General features: G+C 28.7%; 1 protein-coding gene across 1 annotated transcript; it reads right to left on the reverse strand.

The window, feature by feature from the left end:
- Positions 1 to 2,357: 2,357 nt before the first annotated feature.
- LOC108335088 (WAT1-related protein At5g40240) lies at positions 2,358 to 5,166 on the reverse strand. Its single transcript, XM_017571026.2, has 7 exons — positions 4,833 to 5,166; positions 4,646 to 4,711; positions 4,314 to 4,427; positions 3,522 to 3,756; positions 3,243 to 3,407; positions 2,779 to 2,930; positions 2,358 to 2,674 (listed from the first exon to the last, which is right to left on the reverse strand). The coding sequence occupies exons 1-7, from the start codon at positions 5,021 to 5,023 to the stop codon at positions 2,524 to 2,526; spliced, it is 1,074 nt and encodes a 357-aa protein (XP_017426515.1). The 5' UTR covers positions 5,024 to 5,166; the 3' UTR covers positions 2,358 to 2,523.
- Between the last annotated feature and the right edge of the window lie 7,394 nt (positions 5,167 to 12,560).

Raw genomic sequence — 12,560 nt, forward strand, 5'->3', positions numbered from 1 at the left:
GTTGTTTTCTAAATTTAGCATTAAATAATTTTTTTATTATTAATTTTATTGTTTTTTTTTTTAATTTTAACTGTTTTTTTGAATTGCTGTTCTTTTAAACTTAAACATTTTTTAATTATAAAACAATATATACAATAGATAAAAATTATTTAAATTAAATTTATAAAAATTATTTATAATTAATTTCATAATTATAACAACAACAACAATAATAATAATAATAATAATAATAATAATTTATTTATTATCATAAAAAATAAACACATATACATACTGCATGTGTTCTATCATTAATATATATAAAGAGAATTAGTTTTTAATTTATAAATTAAGTATAATTTTTTTATTAATAGTATAAATGATCTTAAATAAAATAATTTTTAGTTTAGAAAAGTGTCTAATTTATTAAATATAATGATTAATTAGTTTTGATATCTAAATTAGTTATTATTTAATATATTTTGTTATACTCCAATGACTACTTTATCATCAACAATTTCATAAAGAAAGATAAATTTTGTCAATTAATTAGTAAATTACAGTCTTTCATTACCGTAAATATATATATATCAAAATTAAGTAATAATCATAATAGTAATAATTAAATAATTAAATAGTCATATTCTAGTAGTATTTTCAGACACACACACACACACATATATATATATATATATATAAATTGTTTGACATTAATTTAAACTTTTGTGTGAAATAGCAATTCAACTATGAGTTAGGCTGTGATATATTGTGAGGAAAAAGCATAAAGTTGTTGCGAGTGAAGTGATATATAACTAATTTTGGATATAATTAGATAGGAATGGAGTGTGTATAATTGAAAGGACAATAAAAGATGAAAATAATATATAACTGATTTAGTAGAAGATAATGAAATTCATCATATTATTTATTTTAGCATAAATTTTTTCAATCAAATATTTTGACGTATATTTTATTTATTTTTAATTTCATTCATTATATTTTTATTCAGCTTGTCTCCGCCAGGGAAGAAAATTTTGAAACTTTTCCTCAGTTTTTTTAATTAAATTTATAGAAATAAGTAGCTCTTAACTATAAATGTAGGTAATAAATGTAGCTAAAGTTGCTTTCTACACATCATCTTTTATATAGTCATATATTAAAACATTTGGTTTGTTGGAATATAATCTATATATTTTATAATTTATTTCATACTTATCCATCTGTATATTTATTTTTAAATAACTCCAAAAAATTAAATTTTCCCCCAAAAATAGACTTCCGTCGATTATTCTTTCTTTCAATTTATGTAAATTTTAATTTAATCTATTTAATTCATAAAATTAAAAAGAACGGGATAAGATTAAGTGAATATGTCGATCCTGACAAAGATGCTAAATAAATAATAAATTGTATTTTTTTAACGAGTATTTATTAATTTTCCTTTTGATGTATTTATATATTGTTTCTAATAATAAAAAATTTCTTTTGATTTCTTAATTAATCAGAATATTTTTCGAGTTTATCCAGTACTGGCCTAGCTATCATCCAACATAACTTGTGTTCTTATTGTTGTTTAACAAGAAAAGAGACTTTCAGAATTTTTGCAAACATATTGACATTTATAATGATTACGATTGTAGTTTGATGATGACAGGGTTTTCATTATCTCAAAAAGTAAATATAAAATCCTACCAAACTATTTTGAATAAATCTGCATTAAAATTTGATTTTCTATTTTTGTAAATATAAAAATGGATTATGCTATGTTCATAATATTCCATTAGTTTAAGTTAAATAAAACTTGGGTTTTACTCGTTTCACAAATAGTTAATTATTTTATATGATAATTGACAATATATTAATTAAAATTCATTTTTCATAATTTTACAAATAATTGATAATTGACGACAGTGACAATAAAGTGTTATTAAATTTCTTTAGAAACAAATCCTTTTCTTTTGAAGTATGTTTAATATTTTTGAAAAAAACAAGCGATTTTCGTAAGAAAGGTTTTCTTGGAGAATCATCTCACTGAAAAATCATTCTTCAAGATTATCCAAAAGAAAATTGCATCTGCTATAGGTGTTCTTGCTATAGTTTTGTTTATAAATATTTTCAATCTAATTTTTTTTTCTATCTTATAATACCGTCCCTCCTCCATGAAAGTTTTTTTTTAAAAAAAAAAAATCGCTTAGATTCACGCGCTTAATTTCTAATTAAGTCATATTTTTCTTACACAAAAGAAAATAACAAAAGAGCGATAGGAAAAAAATTCATATATTTCACATGCCATCTTTTCCATTTCATCCTGGTCCCATATTGCACAGAGTAGTTGAAGATGAATACTATGTTTTTAATAATAAATTAAAACACACACATATATAATATATTTGTGTGAATAAAATTGCTTGAATTCTACAATAAAATAATTTACAAATAATTTTAAGAGTGGTTTGCGATCGAGGAATTGTGTAAAACTGGGAAACGTCATTATCGAAGTATAAAACAAATAACAACCTTCTGAATGGCACAGATTAATTGAAACTACGTGTTCCTATCTGCCAATAAAGGAACACCATGGCTCAGTGATTCCGTGTCCAAGTGCTCAACGCCTTTCGCAATCTCGTACTCCTCTTTCGATTTTCCCCACTGAACAGCATAAAATCCGATCACGATTATAGCCGCACCAACCAAACTGCAAAAAACAGTCATCACAATATTTTATCAGCAAACAGATTCACATCACATGCATATAAATCTGGCAAAGTGATTCTCTAATCTCTGCTATTCAAATTTTACCTTCCGAGACTGAAATCGTCTCCAAGAAAGATTGCACCCATCCAAACTGTGAAAATGATTGCCACAGGTTGAAACAAAGCACAAAACAAAGGGCCCGCTTTAACTATGCACCACATGACGAGGAGGTAACGCAGCAATGTTGCAATTATTGTCTATCACAATCACCATCAAATGAGCAACCACAGCCACCAAAATGTGTGTACATAACATCCTAAACGTGGCTTCAATTTTCTTATAAATTTTATTCATTTTTTCATTGCCACATTCAGCACATGGAAAGTAGGTACAGAGTTTATGATTTATCATAAATTACTTGACTTTTAAAAATATTTGTCAGACCAACTATAGTTTTTACATCAATTGATCATGTGTACAAATTAAAATAAAAAAAAAAAACACAAATATAAATGCATGTTAAACTGTGGTTGGTTTTCATTTTGCAGCTGTCAAATGAAACGGCGTACCTGATACAGAATGCCGATCAACCCTATATCCACCTTGAGTTTCCATTCGGATAAATCCTTCACAGCAAAGAAAGCATATGCTCCACACTGCAGCATTGAAAATAAGAATTGGAAGAATACAATGACCGAGACATCCATAGTAGGGTACGTGTCTCCTACTGAAGCCTGAAAAATTAGCACCAAAAGAGACAGAATTATAAATCAACTGGTCTGATAAAATAACTTAGGATAAAAGAATGAATGAAGATATTTAGTGTTTGATTGAAAGAGAAAAGCAACCTGATATATGTACCACAAGGAAGTAAAGAGTGCATCGAGAACACACATTATCCCTCCCAAGATCCAATTTAGTTCTGACGAAAATTGAACCGTTTCGTTAGAAAAGTTGTCCGAATGTGACCTATAGATGATTGGACCCTTATACAGTATCACAACAAACGCTCCTGCAATTGATACTAGTGTTCCTAACACTTTAGCTTGGCTGCTAGAAGTCCTCCAATGTACTTGCTCCATCCTAAACCATTCAATTTCGATATTACTACTTTACAATACTGCAATTACAAAGGGTTGTTCCATACTCTCTGTTTCTTGAAAGGTGGTTTCAATGTGTGAAAGATATATCTGATAAAGATATCACAGACTAAATACATAGTAAAACTATTATATAAAAGGAAACAATAAGTAGCTTTTGCAGAATTGGGTTACATCTAAATCCAAATTCTATTTCATATCAGACTTTACTTTAGTAATTATAGTTGGTCCTAAGATGTTGAACTATTGTTATGTCATGTATAAACAGTTTCGTATGTTTAGTTCTTAACATAAAGAATGAGTTAAAAATTTCACTGACTAAAACTGTAACTAAATTATAGTATATTTAAATAAGGATAAATTCTCACTTTATTATAAAATTCAGTTCAGTTGTAAACTACTTTTTTAGATTATTAAAAGGAGATTAACGATGACACTTAGGGAAGAAAAAGATTTGCCTGGTTTGATCAAAGGTTGAAGAAACAAGCACCTAAAGGTTCTAATGTTTAGAATTTGAGTAGTACCAAGTCAGAGAATTACTTGAAGATGAGAGCAAGTATAAAAGTGAAAGCTGGCATGAGGTTAAGAATAGCTGATAACAGTGCAGGCGAGCTCAGATCTATGCCAACATAAGCCTGTATAGTTCCTAAACTCCTGCACGGTATAAAATACAGTATCAGAAATTCCTCATTTCTGAGATGAATGATCACATGTATGAATGGAAATAGAATCTGACAAAAATAATGGCATGTAAATGACAACCAAAGTATCCCCAATTCATAGAAAAAATGAGGGAAAACAAAAATATTGTAATCAAAAGGCAACTGCAAATAGAAGCACATATGGAAGTAGTTAGAAAAAGTAATACTAACCCAAAGGAAGCGAGCAAAAAGAATCTGCAAAGTGCAACGAAATTGATAGGAGGACTTTGTGACCTCCTGAATGAAAAGGGTAAAGATAAGGAAGATGGGGTGAGAATTATACAATATATTTGTGTTAAACTTTGAAACAAGACGGTGGAAACATGTATGCTTTTTTCCATGTAAGAAAAAAGAGAACCTGTGGAGAAACACGGCAAAGGGAAGAACCAAGATAGCAGAGAGTGCAAAAGTGTAGACAACCATGACATATTCATTGATATCCTTAATAGCAACCTTGATCACCACCATGCTGCCACTTTGACCCAGCATAGCCACCATCATTCCTATAAATGGCAGTAGTTTGCCAGTTCCAGTCGCTGATCTCGTCATCTTTTTCTGACCTTCTATCAGTCACTTCCACCTTCTCTGTCTCAGTTCATTTCTTCCTTCTTATTCTCACCACTTTTCATTTATATAACACCATTTTTCACTCATCTGTTAATAATTAACACTATCATTGGCACTCACAATCTTAGTAACAGTTTTACATATTAGATTCTAAAATGAAACATAGATTTAAAAGGAAATGAAGGTCCCCATTATAGAGACATGCCGCGTCATCCATGACGTTTTCATAGTGTAATTGCTTACAAAGAACAAAACTAAGACATCTTATGGTCTGGAAATACCATTCCGTAAGAACGTGGGAAAAAGGGCAAATGATGTTTTTTTAGACATTTTATCTTCAATATATATCTTTCACACGTGATTTATAGTTGATTTTTTTATTAATTAAATGTTTAAAAATAAAGATGCTTATTAAAAGTACGATTTGTTTCGATTATGCACATAGATATTATATAAAATATGTGAAAAAAATTAAAAGAAAGAGATAATTTATCTAAGTAAATAATTTAAAATAAAGTTGTTGAAGTAAGTTGCAAAAGAATTAAAGGAACACGAGAGGATGGGGAGGATTATTAATTTATTTTATAATCTACCTCATTTAATTTTAATGAATATTAAAATTTAAAATTAAATATCTTAAAAACAGATGAATTATGTAAGGAAAAAAATTAAGATTTTTTTTTATATTTTTTTCTCACTTGTTCTTTTTCTTTTTTCTAACTCTATAAAGTATAAAACTTATTGTATCTACTTATTTTTCATATATTATATTTTTTTAAAAAAAGTAAAATATAAATTTATTGTTTAGTTTCATCTCACTTGTTCTATTCCATTTTTTATAATAGAGATAACTCTCTCTACTCTATTTGACACTAAAATAAGAGTTTCATACATGTCTTTTTCTTAAGGTGTTACACTCACTAGTTTAATTTAAGTGTTCTTATATTCTTTTATGTAAATTCTTTTTAGAAAATTCTTATACTCTTGTATGAAAATTATGTTTAAAAAAGTTATATTTTTATTTGAAAATTCTTTTTAAGAACATAAAATGAAATTTTGAGTATGGTATATGTTTTCCTATAGCCAATTTTTAACTGTAATTTATTTATCATATATTTCCTTTTTATTAATGACGTTTTTTAATAGTTTTGATTTAATTATTAATGAGTTGAAAAATTTAAGGAACCAAGGACAATTTTGAATTTTCTTTACAATTATATTTATATTCATTTATGCACTATTTTTTATTGCATCAGTGATTATTATATATTTAAATTTTGATAATATTATTTTGTTTCCAAAACCATTTGTCAAATTCAGAATGAGTACATTTATTTAGGAGCGTATTGACATAAAAAATCTAGGTGAGTAATTAATAGTTTCAATTTTTCTTACATACAACTATTATAAAATATACATATTATATATATATATATATATATATATATATATATATATATATATATATATATATATATATATATATATATATATATATATAATGTTATCAGAAACATGTTAACTAAGATATTGGTATGAGTGATGGGAGGCAAAATAAAAAATGATCATTATTGGTTCTTCTAAGATGACCACGACATCTATGTTTGAACAAAAGGTCAAGGTTGATCATCTTGTTCCTCTACATGTAATAGAATTTGTGACTATATTTCCAAATTATTTGTGTTCCAACTTGAATCTGGTATTGAAAAAAACTTTTAAGATATAACCTCCATAAATGAATTTAGATAATTTGGTTTATTCATTTATTTAATATAATGATTTCATTTTTATTTCATACAAGGGACAAAAACAAGGAAGCGAGAGACAAATATAGTTAAAATTAATCAAATCATACAAACAAAACTAATTTAATCCATATATAATATATTTTATTTTTATTTTTTATTAAGTTTGTGAATATGTTTGGTAGAATATAAGTGATAAAAAACTTGGAGAAAAATATTTTATTAAAAATATGAGATTTAAAAATTATATAAAGAAAATAAAACAAACAACACAAAATTATAACAGAAAATTATAATAGAAAACTGGAAAAAAAGTATTATAGACATATTTATCAAAACTTAAAATGATTTTTGTAATATTACTACTGATAAATAGTTTTTTACCTTGGTTAAAATAATCATATATGATTTTCATATTGTAAAATCCCAAAAATTATCAGATGATAGTTATAAATAGTTTTATGTTATAAACGAGTTTCATTAGTTTAAAACGCATTATCTCTTTATAAATCATTTTTCTAGAGTTCTCTTTTTTTTCTCCAAATGTTTTTGTTCCTAAGTCATCTGTTTGACGATGAGGAGATGACTAGACGATCAAGAGGTGACTAGATGATCAGGAGGTGACTAGACGATCAGGAGGTGACTAGACGATCACGGCGCCAAAGCCTACAAATCCAACCAATCAATTTCTATTTTAAAGCAAGTAAATTTGTACTCATTTTCTTACCTCTTTGCTTCGGTCAATGATCATACATAGAAACTGTTATGCATGTATCATTTAGGTCTCTTTTCTTGTTCTTAGTGAATTTAGAGTTCTAAGAACTCTATCTGTTTCCAATTTGGTACCTCGTAGGTTTATTTAAGAATTTCTTGCGTTTCAAGCGATCAGTGGGACGTTTCTATGGGTTAAGTTGTTATTTTGAAGTAAGGGAAGCTAGACCTTGTCTTAGTTGTGTTTGTAGTGTAAATTTAGTAATTCTATAAATTTTAGACCTTTTAGTAAAAATTGGTGTGTTTGAGTAAATTTGATGTATGTTAAATTGGTGTTTTGATTATATGGTGTTATTATAGTTGGTATGATGATATAATTATTGTTGTATACTATTTTAAATGTGTGTGATAAGGATATTTTATTCTTTGAAATAGAATTCAAGTAGTGATGAGAGTTTTAAACAAATTACTTAGATTTTATACTTATTGTATCTACTTATTTTTCATATATATTAATTTTTTTTTTTAAAAGTAAAATATAAATTTGTTGTTTAGTTTCATCTCACTTGTTCTATTCCATTTTTTTATCATAGAGATAACTCTGTCTTGCTTTATTTGACACTAAAATAAGAGTTTCATACATGTCTTTTTTTTTAATTTGTTATACTCACTAATTTAATTTAAGTGTTCTTATATTTTTTTATGTAAATTATTTTTGAGAAATTCTTATATTCTTGTATGAAAATTATGTTTAAAAAATTATATTTTTATATGAAAATTCTTTTTAAGAACATAAAATGAAATTTTGAGTATTGTATATGTTTTCCTATAGATTTTTAAGTGAAATTTATTTATCATATATTATATTTTTATTAATAATGTTTTTAATAGTTTTGATTTAATTATTAATGAGTTGAAAAATTTAAAGAACCAAGGACAATTTTGAATTTCTTTTTATAATTATATTTTTATTAATTTTTGCCTTATTTTTATTGCATCACTGATGATTATATATTTAAACTTTGATAATATTATTTTGTTTCCAAACCATTTGTCAAATTTGTTAGAATCTAGAAAATAGAATATTATAGTTGGTAAGTATATTAAAATAATGAGACCAGGTAATTTTATCTTAAAATAATTCCATAATATAAATAGAATTTTATAAACTTGTCTCATTCCTTAAAACACACCATATCTCTCTAAAACACTTTCTCTCTGTTTTCTCTCACATCTCTCTGAGTGTTCTTGCTCGTAAGTCATCTATTTGACGATCAAGAGGTGCCTAGATGATCACAACGTCAAGGTCTACCTATCTACCTGATCAATTCGCTGTTTAGAGCAAGTAAGTTTGTACTTTTCTTTGGTATTTTTCGGTTCATGATCATGCAAAAAGAATAAGTTTTTCATGTGTCAAGAACTTCTCTTCCTTGATTCTTGGTTCAATTGAGGTTCTAAGGTTTGTCTCCAATCACCAATCGGTGATTTGTAGGCTTTTCTAGAAGTTCTTTGCGGTGGACGCAACGGTCGACGATTTTGGAGCTGTAAGGGTATTTTCTAAGGTAAGGGAAGCTAGGATTTTGTTTTAGTTATGGTTATATTGCTAATTTGGTATTTCTATGAATTGTTGTTGATTTTGAAGAATTTACTATGATTGGGTGTTTTATAAGTATGTTTAATTGTTAATTTGGATGGTATGATGTTGAATGTAGTTGTGATTGTGTAATCTTGATATGTTATACTATTGTGAATGTGGTTGATGAAATTATGTTGTTATTAGAAACTAAATACAAGGTGGTTGTGATGAGAAATGGTTACATCTTTGAGTTTTTTTAAGCCTAAGACGAGATGCTTGCATGAGTGAGTTTGAGAAATAGAGGCTTTTGAGAGTGAACTATTGTTTAGGTACTATCATGAGGTAGATTGAGACTTGTTGGGTGTATATTAGGGTTTGAAATCTGAGCTATGGTGAAAGTGAAGTTTGTAGTTGAAGTTTAGAAGTGTTTTGAAGGAAAAAAGGGGTCTTAGGTAGTGAAATGGTGAGAGAAGGATGGTAAAATGGTTTGAGGAAGTTGGGGTCTGTTATGAGATGTTTTGTGACTTGTTTAAGCATTAAAGTGGAGGAAATCTGATGTAAGAGTGTTTGGAGGTTGATAGGTAGATGTTAGCTGGTTTAGATCTAGTTTTTAGGGGTTTGGACTAGTGAGAATTTTAATTATGGATTCTGTGTTTAAATGGTCATTTTTAAGGGTGTTAGTAAGTCATTTGGGACTTGTTGAAGTCACTAAGTTGTTTGAAAATAAGTCATAACTTGTGGAATTCAATTTGGGCTTCTAAAGTGAGGTTTTGATAAATTTTAGTTTGAAATCTTATGGTCAATGAGTTTAGAATGTGTTTAGGTTGGTTTAGAAACATTTATTTAGATGCATTTGAGTCTAGAATACAATTTAGGAGTGTTAGAAGTTCGAAAAGATGCATAGGATAGGTCATGAGAGGTTGAGGGGTGTAAATTCTACAGTTTTGGTGCTGCAGAATTATGTAGTCTCGTTGAGCAAGTGACTGTCCACTGAGCGAGCAAAACACTTCTAGCTGAACGAGCCTAGTCATTGAGCGAGAGGTAATAATGAGCAGCCCATTGTTTCTGTTTTTGCACAGCGAGCTAGTGTCCGCTGAATGAGCATAACACTTCTACCTAAGCGAGAGTGTTGCTGAACGAGAGGTGAGTGAGCAGAACTCATTGTTTTTGTTTTCGCATAACAAGTTTGGTGCGTTGAGCGACTAGTCCAAAACCTACTTTTATTATTTATATCTTTGTTTTCTGATAACCTTGAGCTATGTTTTTGATTTTTAGAATGATGTAAAAGTTTCTATGGTATTATATGATCATAATATTATTGGTTGGGATTCAATGTGGAAGTATATGGATATAAGTATGGTTATGAAAGTTAGTTCCAAGGTGGAATTTCATGGTGTAGTTTAAGTATCGTTAGAATGAATGCAAGAAGCTCAATCTTGGGGGTTATCCTGAAACTCTAATGGTCTTTCATTCTAAGGTAGAGAAGATTGACACATGTAGTGAGAGTAGCAGAAGATCTTAATCTTGGGTGCTTTCAGTATGATTCAAGGCGTGGAACAAACTAACCTTGTGAGTGTGGTAGGGTGAAACCCATTGGCAATGGCTTTGCAAAGCAGTAGAAGCCACCACAAGTACACAACCTGCCATAGCTCAGTATTCATTCTAAGTCCGGATAGTCCAGTCATATTAATGTTGGTGTATTGATATGTTTGTTGTATGTAAAGTGTTTAAATGAGTTTATATTTATCATTCTTTAATTGTAAACTAGCTTACCCTTTTATTTGTGTTTGTGTTTGTATGTTGTTTGTGTTCTTTTCGTTGCTATGATTATCATGTGGGTATGAGCAAAGGGATATGAGGTTTTCCTGGAGCAGGTACTTGATGGAGGAGATGCTGCTGTTTAGTTTCTTTAGATTATCTTTATAAATAGTGTTGGTTAACCTGGTTGTATATAAAGTTTAAATTTTATAGTTATTTTTGGATGATGGTAAGTTTCTACTTTATATTTCTGTTAATGACTGATCTATCTTATTAGATCTGTGATGACTATTACACTACTACAAAAATGCAAATAGATAGCGCTTTTTGAAATAAGTGCTATCTATGAATTTGGGGAACCAATAGATAGCGCTTGTTTAAAAAAGAACTATCTATAACTACGAAAATAGATAGCTCTTTTTTAAAAAAACGCTATCTATAAGTTTTTAATATTGTTTTTTAATTCTATAATTTAAAATATATCAATAGATAGCGCTTATTTAAAGAAGCGCTATCTATGAAAGAGCAAATAGATAGCGCCCTTTAAATAAACGCTATGTATGTGAACACAATAGATAATGCGTTTTATATTAAGCGCTATCTATGATTATTAAAAAAATTTCAGTTCGCGCTTCTCCTTCAACCTTATTCGTTCTGCTTAGACGATATTCGCGTTTCTCTCTACTTAGACGTTTTCATCTGCGTATGCTTTCATTAGTGCGTGTTTCCTTCGTTTTACATCATTGCAAGGTCTCTCTAGCTGTAGGGTTGTCGTTTTAGGTATCACGTTCCTTCTTCTTCCTTCTCTTCTTTGTTTCGTTTCTGGTTATTCATTTCTGCTTACATCCTCTGTCCTTTTCATTTGTATGTGGCATCAGTGCGTATGGCGTCTTTGCTCCTTCGTTTCAGTTGTTGTTTTCATAAGTGCGCATTGCCTCAAGCTGTAGGGCTCCTTCGTTTCAAGGCTTCCGGTTTAGGTATCACGTTCCCTCTTCCTTTTTCTCTTCTCTATTTCGGTTCTTTTTTGCCCTATTTTCGTTTTAAAGGGGATGGACATAAAAAAATAGCAGAATGATAACAATGTATTAAGCCCAATGTTGTCGTTTGGCTCTTTGGTATATTCCGATTGAATAGAAATTTTAACCTTGATTGAAATTGAGTTTAGTCCGTGTTTCAAATTTCTACTTGCAATGATTCTGGAGCAAAGGTAGGTAAAGGTTGTTTTGGCATATGGGTTGCGTTATAGTTAAGGGTTGCTGCAAAAACTCTTCAAAATAGTTATGAAGGAGTTCAATCCAAGAAAAATGGATTCGACAGTCTAGACCTGTGAGTGAACCAAGTCTGATCATCAGGATCTGCATAAAACATGGTAAATAAATAGTTAAGAGTGCCTTCCACTCTGAACATAAAAACCTAGAAAATGTCCTTTAACAAAGTTCTAAATTCAAAGTAATTTCACTTGTTTTTCACTTTAACATTACTCTAGTATGTTTTGTGTAGTATAGTCTTGATTGTGATAATTAAATTGTTGAATAACCTTATGTGACCTTTAGTTCACGTTATGGCTGCTTGTATTATACTGGTTAGGTGAATAACTTGTATTCTTGAATGGTTGAAGACTTATTTCCTTGTTGCATGGTAATGGTTAGTTAAATAACATGTATTATTGTGAAACTGGTTGAAGGGGTATATAGTTGTTATGAAACCATAACTTATTATTAAGAGTTTA

The sequence above is a fragment of the Vigna angularis genome, chromosome 10 (assembly GCF_016808095.1).
Source record: "Vigna angularis cultivar LongXiaoDou No.4 chromosome 10, ASM1680809v1, whole genome shotgun sequence".
Lineage (NCBI taxonomy): Eukaryota > Viridiplantae > Streptophyta > Magnoliopsida > Fabales > Fabaceae > Vigna > Vigna angularis.

What these genes read in the sequence shown, in the direction of transcription:
- LOC108335088 (XM_017571026.2), bottom strand. Translation starts at nt 5,023, where the DNA reads ATGACGAGATCAGCGACTGGAACTGGCAAACTACTGCCATTTATAGGA. An exon ending in TTTGCCGTGTTTCTCCACAG is followed by an intron (nt 4,712 to 4,832) that starts GTTCTCTTTTTT and finishes CTTTTCATTCAG; the next exon opens with GAGGTCACAAAGTCCTCCTA. An exon ending in GACGATTTCAGTCTCGGAAG is followed by an intron (nt 2,675 to 2,778) that starts GTAAAATTTGAA and finishes TGTTTTTTGCAG; the next exon opens with TTTGGTTGGTGCGGCTATAA.